Below are 16,592 nucleotides of genomic sequence, written 5' to 3' on the forward strand. Positions count from 1 at the left end.
CGAAGACGTGTGGTGGCGTGGAGTTAGAGCCTCACAATTCTTGACCTCGGCACTAAATGGAGGTGAGTGGTCAGAGTCACGCCCCGGCCGCTTAATTCCAGGAGATAAAGCCCCGGTAGCCATTGGATAAGAAGGTTGGTGTGCCCCAGAGACGTTCTGGACTCTGTGGAGAAGTGAAAAATCTCTTGCCCTTGCCGGGAATCTAACTCCTGCCGTGCAGTCCGTGGCTATACCGACTGAGCTATCCTGGCTTCGTAAAATAAAACTACAAACGGATTTCTGAGCACCAAGCTATGATGACGAATAGGAAAAAAATGTTAAATTGCTCCCTTGATAAGCTGATATGAGTCATAAATTGATAATTTCTTTACTAATACTGCCTCTGAATCTCCCACACGGTTTCCCAACCAAAATTATATACGCATTCCTTGTTCATTACAACTGTATTGTCTTGAAATTTGGATTAAGCAGTAACGAGTCTTGACTTGTATTCTGTAGGTATCGATTTCCAATCTCGAACGGAATACTGTTATTCTGACATGATTTTCATGGTTTTCCTCCGTACCTCTAGAAAAATACCGGGAGCATACTCCAAAAGGCCACAACTGCATCTCACACTCTCATCCTACCATTCGACGCTATATATTATGCGTTTCTGACAGCGTCGTTAAACAAAGAACACAAAAATACAAGCAGGCTTATCCTACATATGTTAGATTTGAGTTTCTCACATCTGTGACTATGAAGATTATTATGTTCTAGGATGAAGTTTTAACAGACTATACGGCGTCACATCCCAGAAAATAGTATCTTTGAACTACATAACTTGTATATTTAGATCTGGTTGCTTTAATCGCTGTATAAATGTCAGCTGAATGTTGAGGTTCATGACGCTGTACTTTGTGCTCTTCTGTTGGAACATCTCCCTTACGTCGAAATATTCTCAATATTCTTTTTTTTCCCAACCAGAGCTAAAATCACATAGGCCTGTGTGCGCACATACGTTACAATTTAATTGAATGCTAAAATCAGAGATAGTTGGTTGGACCAAAAAATCGTTTTGAGGGTATCGGGGTGGTGATGGGAAATTTATCAAACTTTGAAGTACGTAGGTAAGTTAATAAGTAAGTTACAAATTGATATACGTGTGTGGGGCTTGTGAAACCACGGGACAAGTGCCTCTATGTTGAGAAATAAAAACATTTTTTCAAATCAGTACTCTTATTTGTTTAAGTTCTATATCCATTTGTAACTTACTTATTGACTTACTCTCGTACATACATTTCTATCCCACCAACCAAATTAGATTGTGATTCGTAACATAAGCTCTAACATTATTAATGTGAATTGGGGACGCCCATGAGCCTCACACATTTTGACTTCGATCGCTAACTACACGATTTTAAATATTTTTTCATTGTTCGCCACTGCAATCCAGGTTTGATATCGACACAAGTGACATCTGTAGGATGGTTAGCTCATTAGTACGGAATCCCGCCATCCCGCCATCCCGCCTAACCTCAACCAAAGCGCTGTTGGACTTCGTCCGGTTCGGAGGTGGGTACCTCGCCGCAACAGTTGCTGCACCGTAATGTATTTGAATGGGGTAGATCCGTGTGGAACCCCATAATTTATATTTGCTGCTCGAGTTGCAAGTCTATTTAATTTAATGTTATTTTACATTAGATTAATTATGAAACCAACTTTAATTTGTTCTCTTGTTTAAGCAAAATATTTCTCTCCTGTGTTTAGAATGTGATAAGACGAAATATAAATATTATGGTCTTTTGGTAAAATTTACCACAATAATTTCAGCTTAACTTATCTTATTATAAGGAGCCGGGATAGCGCAGTCGGTATCGGGACTGGCCACGGGCTTGGACGACCGAGGGATCGGAGTTCGAGTCCCGGTAGGGTCAAGAATTTTCTTTCCTTTACGTCGTCCAGACATGCTCTGGGGCCCACCTAGCCTCCTATTCAATGGGCACCGGGAGCTCTTTCCCCGGGGGTAAAGCGGTAGGGACGTGAAGCTGACCGCTCACCTCCAACTAATCCAAAGTCAGGAAATTTTGGATTTATACATTCACTTTCCCATAGGTTTTCGTGCGTAGTGCATAATTAAGCACAGAGACAAATTTACCTTTTCTCGTATTATAAATTAATATTAGCTGTATACGTAAATTCACATAATGTTATTTTTATAATCAGAAAATTAAAAATTTGATAGCGTCTACAGTTAATTGAGTAAGACACTGGGTTCAAAGTAACTGTTTCACAGATTTGCACGCTCTTTTGGGGTTAAATTTGTTGCTCATCAGGCATATTGTAATTCATAATTAAGATAATGTAAACGTAATAACATTCATTGTAAAAGTTTATATGCATTTCATTTTATTACGAATATGTAACTACAAATTTTCTGTTGTTTTCGCATCAGAATAATCGCTACAGGTTACATCTGACTTGCTCAGAAATGCTAGTGAAGGTCAGGATATGCACTGGACGCAGGTGAACAGAATTACATCCGACACATAAAAACCGTTATTCTACAAGAACCAATCAAATGGTGCATCTTCCACCTTTCTAATATCCGTTCTTGTATCCCTGTAACAGGCTGTGGAGGCCAATAGGGTTGTGAGATGTTGAGGTTCCCACATTTTCTAGACAGTCTGCTCACAGATGGCGGCAAGGTTGTCAGCCCTACGCGCCGGCAGCTCTTTACCCCCAAGAATATTCCAGGAAGATTCCTGATACTCATTTCTGTTAGAGGCTCAGTCGACCCCAGGACCATAGTGCGGCTGGAAGGATTAGATCAATTGAAAATAATCCACTGACCTCGTCGGGATATGAACCCGTGACCTTCCGACTTGTAGCATAGTGCCGTCTTGACTGGACACTCTGTATGTTTACCTAAATTTTCGTGGTTTTCATAGGTAATAAATAAACTTTTCACTTAGTAGAAACTCGCTATATTACATAAGGATAAATTGAAGATTTCCTTCGGTTTCTACCGGCTAATGGCTCACAACAGATAGCTCCTCGTTTCCGCCACAAAATAACCTCGAAATTGATAAAATGTCATGAAATAAAGAATAACTTCACCCATTTATGCTACAGCTACGTGGTGGTCTCTTCTTAAACAATTTTACACAAGCGAGCAGCTTGATAACAGAAATGCTAAGAACTTGTGTTCCGGAAATGCTGGGTTCGAATCTCGGTAGGGACACCCGCTATCCTGAATCATGTTCATCCTGGTTTTTCTCAGTCCCTCCAAATGCCGCTATAATACTCTAATTAGGTTATGATCTCTTCCTTCCATTTTTTTTTCCAATTCATTATTGATCAGTTATCACATTATTCGACGTTAAAGAACTTCCCAGCACTTTATGGAAACCGAAGGTTCATTACCATTTCACAAAAACCGTCCTCCGGTCTCTGTCCTGTGCCAGATCGGTCCAGTCCATACTACCCCATCATATCTCTCTAAGATCCATTTTAATATTGTTCACCCACCTATGTAGTGGTCTTCCTAGTTGTCTCTTTCTTTCAGGCTTTCCCACCAATATCCTATATGCATTCCTCTTCTCCCCCATTCGTACTACATGCCCTGCCCATCTCATCCTCCTTGACTTGATCACTCTAATTATGCTTGCTGAAGAGTAAAAGTTATGAAGCTCCTCATTATGCAGTTTTCTCCAACCTCCATCTTTCTATGATCTCCTCAACACCCTGTTCTCAAAACCCTCAGTTTATGTTCCTCCCTTAATGTCAGAGACAAAGTTTCACACCAATACACAACCACAAGCAAAATTATAGTCTTTTATATTCTAATTTTTATGTTTTTGAACAACAGACAAGAAGACAAATGGTTCTGGACTGAGTGGTAGCAAGCATTACCTGAGTTCAATCCCCTCTTAATTTCCTCCTGAAGTAGGTTTTGATTTATCATCATCTTCCCCTAATATCTGAACTGTGCCACATTTTCAAAACACATGTCGGCTGTCTTTGTGTCATGATTTTGCATTCTGGTGACGAGATAGCAACATACACTTAGTTTACTCTTTGTTTACTTCTAAACCAACCTACTTACTAGCATCAATTAAAATTTTGTGTTTTTCTTTGTGGTATCTACATTATCACCCAGTAGATTCACAACATCCGCACAGACCAACAGCTGATGTGTCCCATTTAATTTCAGTCCCTCCTGGTTTTCCTGTACCTTCCTAATGGCGATAAAGCATCTCCTTGTTTTAGACCATTCTGGATAGGAAATTTATCAGACAAATGTTTACCTACTCGGACTTTACTATACGTTTCGTTTAAACACATTTTAATCAACCTTTCATGGGTATCCCAAACTCTATCAGAATACTGTACAATACTTCCCTCCTAACTGAATCATAGGCTTTCTTGAAGTCTATGAATAGCTAATGTACTGTCTCATCCTACTCCCATTTCTCCCCAATATCTGACGAATTGCAAAAGATCTGATCTGTAGTTGGTCTGCTATGTCGAAACCCACCCTGATGATCCCCAATACTTTCATCTGTATATGGACTTAACCTTGAAAGAAGAATATTGGATAAAATTTTGTATGAAGTTGATAGCAGTGATATCCCCCGATAATTACTACAGTCAGTTTTATCACCCTTCTTGTGAACTGGTACAGAAATGGACTCCCTCCATTGATAAGGCAATTGTTCCTTACTCCAAATTGACTTAATTAGCTTATGGATCTTAGAATGTAATATTTCACCTCCTGCTTGAATTAGTTTCGCTGGAATTTCATCACTACCTGGCAATTTATACCTTTTAAACTTTGCAATAGCACTTTCAAGCCCAAAAGGGCTAGGGTCAGGCCTAACATCACTGACCCTATGTACATTCAATAACTGAGAGAAGTACTTCCTCCACCTATTCAAAATGTGGTGGGAATCTGCAAGCAGATCACCATTCTCATCCTTCACTAAGTTACTGCTAGGCTGGTAACCCCTCTTAAAGTCATTTATTCCCCATCCTATCTCTCTAAGATACATTTTAATATTATGCACCCACCTACACCTTGGTCTTCCTAGTGGTCTCTTTCTTTCTGGCTTTCCCAGCAATATGTACTACACACATTCCTCTTGTCCTCTATTCATGCTACATTCCCTGCCCATCTCACCCACCTTGACTTGATCATTCTAATTATACTTGGTGAAGAGTACAAGTTATGAAGCTCCTCATTATGCAGTTTTCTCCAACCTCCTGTCGCTTCATCTCTCTTTGGTCCAAATATTCTCCTCATCACCCTGTTCTCAAACACCCTCAGTCTATGTTCCTCCCTTAATGCCAGAGACAAAATTTCACACCCATACAGAACCACAGGCAAAATTATAGTTTTGTATATTCTAATTTTTATGTTTTTGGACAGCAGACGAGAAGACAAAAGGTTCTGGACTGAGTGGTAGCAAGCATTATCCGAGTTCAAGCTCCTCTTAATTTCCTCCTGAATCAGGTTTTGATTTGTTATAGCCATTCCCAAATATCTGAACTGTGCCACATTTTCAGAACACCTCTTAGCTATCTTTATGTCACGATTTTGCCCTGCATTTTGGTGACGAGACAGCAACATATACTTAGTTTTCTCTGTGTTTAATTCTAGTCCAACTTCCTTCTTAATGTCTGTTCTCTATACTGTTCAAAACTAACACTGATAGCAACTGTGACTGGAATTTCTCCATTGCGATGATCTAAGAAGCCTACATTTCGTTGCAGTATTCCTGTTTCCAGAGAGCTTACCAAGAAAAGTGCTTAAATTCTGTCACACTGTAACCTGTAACGGTTATTTTTAAGCACAAAATTTACGACAAAAGCAGCAACCGCTAACAACAGAACAGATTCTTGTCTCCAATATCTTAAAAATCAGTTTATCATAAATTTCTGTAAATGCCAATATTTTTCTAAATCTAATTTTCAGACAAAATATAGTTTTGGGAGGAAAGTTATCTGTGTGGCAGGCAGGTAACCAGGTGAATATATTTCGTATGATGTATAAGAAGTTATTCCCTTGAGTGCTGGTGCAAAAATGAAACTTTTAGACAAATATTTTTAAAATAATTGCTCTTTGTGTGGCGAACTGTGCTTGGGGGGAAAAAGTATAGAGCATTTCTTGTGTTATGCAGTATAATTTATTTATACACGATTTTCTCAGCATTATGGTATTGTATCGAAAAATACAGTGGGTCTATGTTAGGTTTCTCGAGGTACACTAGATCATGTGATATGAAGAAATAAAAGGAACTAAATTTATCACAAATTTTCAAAATTTCTTGTGATCTCATTAATGACATATCGTAGTATTCGTGAATATTTCTATTGAAATAATATTTTCCCCCCCCGGAAGCTTAGGCGTTCATTTCATCGACAGTGTCTATAATAATTTGTGTGGATACAATGTACTGCAAGAATCTTGGAACTATTCGTGATAAGTGTTGTGAAAAGTGTAGTGACATTATCAACGGTTGCATTAACCCAGGGATTACATCCACCTGAAGCAGACTTCGAACCAGGGACAACATAGCAAGAGGAGCAACTCGCAAACGGTAACGTTAAAACAATGTCTGATTCTTATGAGTGAGGGCCCATTCGCAGGAGGATGGGCGGCGTACTTGCATTAAATCAGGTACGCCATAGCATCGTCACGTTGTTGTCATGTGAGTCCGGTCCCAGGCTGGTCATGGTGACAATACAGCACCGTGCCAGGCAACGCTGTACTTGATGCGGTAGCCGCCAAGACTCAGGGCTTAGGGTGAGGTCACGTTGGCAGCCCTGTGTACTCGTATGTGATACCGTATTTACGCGTGTATAGGCCGCAGCACAATTTTCAGACAGAAATTATAGAAAAAATAATTTTCTTGGAATATTATTTCAGGAGTATTACACCCTGTATTACTAATTATGAATATTTTTTTTTAATGAAGTGTGATTTCGAATATTTCGAATATAAGCCGCACCCCAGTTTTCCTCTTGAATTTCTGGCAAAAAATGTGCGGCCTATACATGCGTAAATACGGTATTTTGTAATTACGTGTATTGTTAGTTTGTAAGGTGTTCCCCATCCTCCGCATTAGGCGCCCAAGAGAGGATTTCTGAACAGGCGGCGTGAATTTTATTTTTTGTATCTAATTTAGCCGTTTTAGGCATAAATAATGGACGTTTATTTAGGAGTGTTTAGTTTTTAAGTATTTCTGTGTGTTTTTTTTACAGCACAAAGTAACAACTTGACAGGTTCAGTAGGCACGACCGGTAAAATCAATGCGGGGGGGAGGGGGAGAAGAAAGATGAAAGGGAACCAATTTTGAATGCTCTCCCGTGGAATAATTTTCATTACTGAAACTCTTTGAAAAGATATTTTTTTTAATTGATCTTCCATGTCAGTGGTGAGAGATGCATGCTGGAGTCTGTAAAGATGCAAATTTGTTAAAATGCAATAAATTGAAATAAGCAGAGACTATAAGCTCGACATAACGAAGTTTGATACATGAATTTCAGGTTCAGTGAAGAAATATGTTACAGCAATACAGAATTTAACTCATCTGAAAGAAAAGCAACGTTGAACATACGAGCATATTGAAAGTTGAACTAAATTTAATTAGAATTGGATAGCTCTTTCATAAGCCGCCAGGTTTTGTGACATTAGATTCACACTTTAATGAATTCTATTTACTCGTTAACGCTGTCACGTATATAGCCCGAATCCTTGTCTTCCTGTGTTTGCCCCTTTCCCAATTTTTACACATAATCCTATAATTTGATATATTCCAATTTTTTAAAAAATACTACCATTTTTTATTTAATTAATAACATATTTACAATCTACTCTCGATAATATGGAGTAATAAGTAAATTTGTTCTAAGTAGGTGTCTTGAGTAGAGAAGGCATCCACTGATGATATTAACAGACCCTGTAGAGGAATGGTGATGGTTTTAATTTTCGTCATCTGCGGATTAACGGCCATGGGGAACCGTTGCGCTCACCATGTGACACCATCTATCCGGAAAAGTTGGCTCTAACTTCGCTTACAAGCTGCGGTCGCTCGGTTGGTATAGTTTTCTTGCGGACTACAGGCCACGGAGGTTGTTTTGCTGGTTGGGGTAGGTAAGACGGCCACTGTCTCCTCAATCTTCTTACATTTGGTGGGTTGCTAATTTCTGCAGCTAGTCTGTTATTGTGTCCGAGTATGCTTTGATAGTAGCGTGTTGACAATTATGTATTTCTTCTATGACAAATTGGATTTGCAGATCATTGTGGATAGTAAAATTTGAGAATACCAAGGCGCTTTAGTTACTGAGTGCAAGAACTTGGATTGAAGTTTCTGAATTATTTTTGTGTTTGATGGTTTTGTACAGCCCCATAGCTGTATACCATATGTCTATGTGTGTTTTATTATACACTTATACTATAATAGAAATTTGTTTTCTATGGATAGCTTGGATTTACGGCCCCAAAGCCAGGACATTCCTTGTAGTTTTAAATTTAAGTTCTGACACTTTGTTTTGACGTGTTTCTGCCATGTCAGTTTTTGGTCGCGGTAGAATCCCAAGTACTATTTTACTTCGGTTTGGACCGGTATTTGCATATTACTGACGGTAACCTGCGGGGAAGTTATGCGTTTTGTGGTGAATGTAACTTGCACCGATTTTGTCTGGTTTATTTCGAATTTCCATTTGCAGTACCGTTTCTGGAGGAGGTTTAAGTGATGCTGAAGATGTTGTGATGCTACTACTGGATCACTATTTGCTGACTATTTGCTGCTAGCGGTGCTGGACAAGGTTTAAGTGATGCTGAAGATGTTGTGATGCTACTACTTGATCACTATTTGCTGCTAGCAGCGCTATGCCATTGCTGGAGGAGGTTTAAGTGATGCTGAAGATGTTGTGATGCTACTACTTGATCACTATTTGCTGCTAGCAGCGCTATGCCATTGCTGGAGGAGGTTTAAGTGATGCTGAAGATGTTGTGATGCTACTACTTGATCACTATTTGCTGCTAGCAGCGCTATGCCATTGCTGGAGGAGGTTTAAGTGATGCTGAAGATGTTGTGATGCTACTACTTGATCACTATTTGCTGCTAGCAGCGCTATGCCATTGCTGGAGGAGGTTTAAGTGATGCTGAAGATGTGATGCTACTACTTGATCATATTTGCTGCTAGCGGGGCTGTGCCATCTGCGAAGGTTGCGATTGCAGTGCTGTTTGTTATGGGCAAGTCTGCAGTATAGATTAAGTATAGCAGAGGCCCCATCACGCTTCCTTGAGGTACACCTGACTTTACCTGGTACCAATCTGAATGTGAATTATTGTATTTTATTTGAAAGTGTCTTTCAGTGATGTATGACTTTAAAAGTAGGCAGTATGGGCTGGGGAATGTATGTAGTAGTCCAGTGTGCCAGACCTTGTCAAAGGCCTGGGCTACGTCAAGGAAAAGTGCTGTACGACATAGGCAACAGAGTGGGAGCGAAAAATTTATGTTTCACAGCACCGCGTACCTGTCTCCACGGTAAGCAGAGGGACACCATTGATTGATTCTCATTTTGTCTTCATTTTGGGAGGAACGTCCCTCCAAGGCGATACATTTGCTTTGAGCTTTCGGGAAGATGACACTAGATCAGAGTGTGACAATCATAATTTTGATTTTTGTTTGTATCTTCAACGGCATATTTCAATTCTCATTTCGTTATGCTTTATTGCAAAAGACAAGATGGTCAGGGCATGTAGCAGGAATTGTGAAGAAGAGGAACGCATATAGGATATTGGCGGGAAAGCCAGAAGGAAAGAGACCACTGGGAAGACAAAGGCGTAGGTGGGTTAACAATATTAAAATGGATATTAGAAAGATAGGATGGGATGGGATGGATTGGATTGATCTGGCTCAGGATTTTGACCAGTGGAGGGCCCTTGTGAGCACGGTAATGAACCTTCGGGTTCCATAAAATGCTGTGAAGTTCTTGAGTAGCTGCACAATTGGCGGCTTCTCAAGAAGGGCTCAGCTCCATGGGTGAGTGAGTTTTACTACAAAAACAACTCAGCTGTATTGAGCAAGGGACGCGTAGTCTGTATAACGAGTGGTTACGGGATGGACCACTCAGGGGTTGGAGTTCGAGTCCGATAAGATCAAGAATTTTCTCTTCTCCAAAGCGTCCAGACAGGCAATGGTATCCACCCAGCCTCCTATAGAATGGGTACCGGGGGCTCTTTCAATGGGGGTAAAGCAGTCGGAGTGTGAAGCTGACCACTCACGTCCAGCTAGTGGCGAGGTCAAGCAAATTTGGATCTATGCATCCACTCCGCCATACGCCTTTATGGAATAGTGCTTAATTAGGTAAGTACAGGGACAACTTTACCTGACAAATGCGGCTGTAGACGTTTGTGAGAGCGATTTTGACCGTACGTGGCTTCTTGAGACAAGAATTCTACATTAAGGAGAGGAACCATCCACCAAGCCTAACAATACAGAGAGCACAGGCAAGTAAGTAAGTGACCTGAATGTGTTGGCAGAAATTGTTTCCAATTTTTCTTTTGTCTGTTTCAAGTCACGGCTCATATTCTGTGCCTCACAGTGGCGAGCGGCATGCCCTATCTTATTGTTAAGGTTTTCAAACCCTGTCAGTCTCGGAAGCTTTATTCAATCTGGCGAATTTCGGTACCGGGCGCGTGATCTCGTCGGCAGGGTTCACAACAACCCTTCGTCTTCATGTGTTAAATTAGCTCCGGATGGATTAAAATTTAAAAACAGTCGTTAAAGTGTTTTAACAAATGTTATTTTGGTTATAACTTAATATCGTCGCCCCTTTATTTACAGTAAGTCCGACATGTATTTTGGGGCACACAATAGCGTGATTGGTTGAAGCACTATGCTACAAGCCGGAAGGCCACGGTTTCGATTCTCGAGATCGTTTAATTTTTTTTTTCAGTTCACCTAATACTTCCAGCCGCACTATGGCCCTGAGGTCGACTCAGCCTCTAACAGATATGAGTACAAGGAATTTTCCTTAGGGTAAAGGACGGCTGGTGTGTAAGGCTGACAACCTCACCACCATCTGTGAGCTGATTGTATAGAAAATGTGGGAGCCTCGACGTCTCACAACTCTATGGACTTCCACGGCGCGTTACAGGGATAGCTTTACTTAACCTAACCGTCATCTGCGAGCCGATTGTCCAGAAAATGCGGGAGCCTCGAGTCTCACAACCCTATGGACTTCCACGGCCTGTTAACAAGGATAGCTTTACTTAATCTCACAGCCATCTGTGAGCCGATTGTCTAGAAAATGTGGGAACCTCGACGTCTCAGAACCCTGTTAGTCTCCACTGTGTCTTTTTTTAAAGTTACTATTTTAAATTAATTATTAACTAACAATGCAACGTCTGAGCTGTGGAGTGCTTTAAACAAGCGATGGGACTTAAGCAGCATTGTGCACAGTTACAGAAAACGTCCATGAGCACGTAACATCAGTAGTTTCTATGCAGAATAACAAATCGGCAGACAGCGTTTGGCTACGGATCTGTTTCGTGTCTGTAATCTTGATTACGTTACCAAAATTTGTTGAAATTTGGGAGATGGGGGCTTTGTAGGCTGCAGTTATTTAAATCTGAATGAGATTAAGTAAAAAAAAGTTCGAGCTTTTGTGAATGGCGTATCCTGTGATGCAGTTTATTCGATTTTGTCCCGGTCTCAGAGTGCTGAGTACATCTGGGCTTCACTGTATACATATAACACGCATTGCCTACAATTTAATCGAAGGCTGCCTTTCTCCAGAATGGGAATCCCCGCCCTGTTTCTCCCACTTCTTCTCCGTTTTTTTTTAAATTCTTTTCATCTACGTGAATCATATTGAATTAAACGCAGAAGAAGGAAGCGTTCGATTACATTAATACCGAATTCCGTGGACGTAAAAAAGTGAAATGGGAAATACGGGTGAAAGGAGATTCTAAAATTGTCTTAAAATTTCAAAACGATTAAAGTAAAAAAAGAATCAAAGCTATCCATGTAACAGCCCATGAAAGCCCATAGACGTCGAGGTTCCCACATTTTCGAGACAATCGGCTCACAGATGGCGGTGAGCTTAAGTAAAGCTGTCCCTGTAAGAGGCCGTGGAGGCCCATAGGGTTGTGAGACGTCGATGCTCCCACATTTTCTAGACAATCGGCTCATAGATGGCGGCAAGGTTGTCAGTTCTACGCGCCGGCCGCCCTTTACTCCCCCAGAAAGATTCCTGGTACTCATTTCTGGTAGAGGCTGAGTCGACCCAAGGGCCATAGTGAGGCTGGAAGGATTTGGTCACTTGTAAAATCCTCATCGGAACCCGCGATCTTCCGGCTTGTAGCACAGTACCTCAACCAACTACGCTACCGCGTGCGATTGCAATTATTAAAATATTCTTACCATTTCAGAACGGAAAGAAAATGTTGCTGTTTCTTTTGAAACTGAAACCCCACTCGTTACATTGTCCGTCGTACTGCCAACTTCCCCTGTACTCACATCATTTGGTATATAAGTTTTCGTGTTATTAACTTCTCTTACTTTCTCTCATATTCATTTACACACCTATATGTTACCGTGTGATACGTCGAGGCCGGCTTTTTTCATATCCCATGAGTGATATAAATCGTAAACAATCTACTCTGTATAATATATACTACACTTGAATTATCTACAATGGAATGTTACCAATACTCACAGAATAGACACGATACCCTGAAACAGAATACTTCCCGCTGGCTTATTACATACAAAACGTTGTTCATGTGTGTTAACGGTCAACTGTCTGTTGCTATGGAAACCGTGAAGTGCGTATTTTCCGTGCCATCCTCTCACCGTTATGTTTCAGGACTACGATGAAATTCGCAGAAATAGCTTACCTCAATCGCCAGTTCAAAGTCTCTCTTCTCGATCGTTCCGCTGTGGTTTACATCTGGAAAGAAAACATGTGTATTAGTATTAGAATTAGAGATGAAGTGACAGGAGACTGGAGAAAGCTGAGTATTGAGGAGCTTCATAACTTATACTCTTCTCCAAGTATACTTAGAATGATTAAGTCAAGGGGGATGAGATGAGCAGGGCATGTAGCACGAATAGAGGCGAACAGGAATGCATATAGGGTATTGGTGGGAAAGCCAGCAAGAAGTGACCACTAGGAAGATTGAGTAATATGTGGGAGGATAATATTAAGGTGGATCTTAGACAGGATGTGATGGTATGGACTGGATTGATCTGACTCAGGATACGGGCTACTGGAGAGTAGAATTTTGAACAAGGTAATTCACTTTCTGGTTTGTAAAATGTTTGGGAATTCTTGAGAAGATGCGCAACTGGAAGCTTCTGAAGGACTGAGTTCCGTGGAGTTAGTTAATATTAGCATTCACTGTTGTTATCAAGAAGATCGCAATGTCTCTTCGTTCTATGACGGGAAGTGCGCCGTTAGAGCCCTGCACCAACCGATTGCCGGTGTTTCTTTCAGAAGATGAATCTACCAGAAAGTGTCTCTCTCAGTCTCTTGTCATACAACGTCATGGAATCTTTTGAAAGTCAACCGACGTTTCAGAGAAACGTGAACAATAAGCAAAGCAAGATAGCTACACGTGTCACGTCTGCCATGGCTCCCACGATCGCCAGATATCAATATCATTGAGCCTTTGTGGTCTGTTTTGGAGAGCAATCTGCGTGCGCGCTATCCACCCCCATCATCATTAACAGAACTTGCCAATGTTTTGCAGGAAGAATGGTACAAGATTCCCTAGCAAATCATACAGGACCTCTATTTATCCATTCCAAGGAGACTGCAAGCACCATATTAGTCATGGTAATGTGTTTTTTGTTGGGTGTTTCCATATTTTTGTCCATCCCCTGTACATGAAGAACCTAGCAGGCAGAGTTATTTTTCCTAGTACATTTTTTATACTATATATTGAAGAGGTATTTTTGTCCGAAACGTCGGTTAACTTTTTAGCAGCTTACACTGATTTATATCCTAGAAGATAAAAATCTTGATACAAACTCCTGCAAGAATTTTCTGCATTAATTATCGCAAGGAACGACCATTTGGAAGGATTCTTGAAACCTATATTTTCATTTCTTCAAGAGCTGATGCGTTGTGAAGTTGCGCCCTTCTTAAAATCAGATGTTTCCTTAAATCCTCTATAATATCCGGTTAGAGTTAAACGGGGTGTAGGATAATCCGGATCAAAATATGAAACATTTTCTTCACAGTTGAGTACATATAAATACTTTAGAAGACACACGGCATTTAGGAAGGCAGATGAGCCACTTGTCTGTTCAGACAAAACGTGAGACAGTTAAAAAACAAGTACAACTTCCGAGTCTTCTGTCGATGAAGAAATGTATTGTTTTTTGTAGTTTTTAAATAAAGGCTCTACATTGATATTTTTGTTATTTATTTTCATCAGCACTACTTATATCATTTCTTTTTTATTTATGTATGTCCTAAGTTTTTTGTCTTTTAGGGCTACCTTTTGCTTCACTAATCCGGGTGACCTCTCTCCCCAATTAATCTGCACTAAAAAGGCCTTACTGCATTTAAAACCAAAGAAGTTAAGCCAAAGAGATTTCACACACACTTCACAGAATTACTTAGCAACACTGTTGATGCCGAGAGATCTTTAAAACGCGGAGAAGTAGTATTGTGTTCGTCTGCGCCGCGACGCAGGCCGAGGGATGAAGTTGCCTGAGACGGCGCCAGGGTTCGATACCTGCTATCCTGAATGAGGTGGATGGTTCTTTAAACTGGATCACGATCACTTCCTTCCATGTTCTTTGATATTATCATTCTACATCATATATAGCCCGAGTTACTGTCATATCAAACAATAAGTTGCAGGAAGAATTAATCGCACACGTTCCTCTCACCATGTATTATCTGATGCGACACGGACAGCATAGTAAACACCGTGTCAACCAGGTCGTCCATTTTTACTTGTGTATTCGTTGCAGCGAGAACGGTATTTACGTAGCCGTTGCCTATTAACGACCGTCCTTTTCCAATATTCCAGGTATAAGGTGTTTGGGATATAGTAGACAGCAAGGCACACTCTTACGACACCATTTAATTTTTTTCAAAATACGACAAGACGTTACCCTCTTATAAGTACAAGTAAATACGGCGGTAATTCTCTGCACGCTCATGAAATTCTTAAGACGGTACCTCGATTATTACACGACCGCGTTGTACCAAATCCCTCCCAGTACTTCCATCATTTTTTTTTCTGTGGCGCTACAGCCCCAATTTGGGCCTAGGCCTACCTCCATGAAACTCTCCGTTTCACTTCGGTTTACTAGATCTTACACATACGGTAGGACTTCTTGGGCGGGTGATCAGCTCGTCGCAAGGCCTCTATCTGTAGACAAACACAGAAAAACGCACACAAACATCCATGCCCAGAGTGGGATTCGAACCCACGATCCCGGCTTCCGAGCGAGTGAAGACAGTGCACGCCTTAGACCGCTCGGCTACCGTGACCGGCTTCCATCATTATACCATTTGATACTAAATAATTCGGCTGTTGCCAGGACAGAACCCCCCTTCCTCAAAGACTTGAAGTACGTGTACGGATTTATTTATCTGTAGAACAGGTTTGTGAAGAGAGTTATCCCTGTTTAGCTCTGGGGTAACGAACCTTAAAAGTGAAAGTAAAATTAGAATGAAAGAAGACACTGTTTACAGCAAACAGTCTTCAATATCCAGTGATAATTCCACCTGGAAATGTTGATTTTATGTCACTTGCCTTCACTCGTACACTCTCCGGCCCTCTTCTTTAATCTTTCAATCTTGGGTTTGAATTCGTCTTTAGAAAACATCAATTCAGCAAGTCTCTGTGTTTATATTTGCTTATCGAGATGGATTCCATGTTTACGTTTACATTAGAGGCTACCCAAATTAACTTTTGATTCCTCTATTCGAGTAAATAATAATTTAACTGGAGAAGAGAGAAAATTTAAGTGAAATGGAGGCACAAGTAAACTACGATACAATATCCAACAGAACGAGTATAATGAGAATCCATTTTCTAATGATTGTAGCGAAAGACATTTGTCACTATAATTTTTTTTAGGTTTACTCGGCGGCAACTTTCCTTCTTTCCGCTTGTAACACCGTACACTCTTGTAGAACGATACTGAAGTTTCGGAAGAAAATTCTGCCTCTATTGTCGGCATCAGAGTCAGTGCGGTGAGGATGAGGTAACCTACCTGTCTAACCTAACCTCACCCACAACACACATATCTCAACCATGAAGATGAAAACAGAATGTACCTCCGAAACAATGATCACAATCCACAATACTTCAATCTAAATCTATCACTGTTTGAGGCAGAGGAATTTTAAANTTGTTATCAGAAAGTTAACATTCATGCAGGCCGCGCCATAGCTCAGGCGGTTAGTCGCTGGCTTCCCACTGCGGCAGCCTGGGCTCGTCTCCCGGTCTGGTCAAGTGGGATTTGTGGTGGACAAAGTGGCGCTGGGGCGGGTTTTCTCCGAGTACTTCGGTTTCCCCTCCCAATCTTCATTCCACAAAATTCTCCATCATCATAATCACCCG

The 16,592-nt window shown here is 40.8% G+C and overlaps 1 protein-coding gene across 1 annotated transcript in view; it reads right to left on the reverse strand.

Annotated features, from left to right (window-relative positions):
* The window catches only part of LOC111862531 (calexcitin-2), a 68,773-nt gene that overhangs the window by 16,954 nt on the left and 35,227 nt on the right, over nucleotides 1-16,592 (reverse strand). The window contains exon 3 of the mRNA XM_023848014.2: nucleotides 12,900-12,952. Within this exon, the coding sequence (XP_023703782.1) occupies nucleotides 12,900-12,952 (53 nt within the window). The remainder of the gene's footprint in view (nucleotides 1-12,899; nucleotides 12,953-16,592) is intronic.

This window comes from Cryptotermes secundus, unplaced genomic scaffold (assembly GCF_002891405.2).
Source record: "Cryptotermes secundus unplaced genomic scaffold, Csec_1.0 scaffold1084, whole genome shotgun sequence".
Taxonomy (NCBI): domain Eukaryota; kingdom Metazoa; phylum Arthropoda; class Insecta; order Blattodea; family Kalotermitidae; genus Cryptotermes; species Cryptotermes secundus.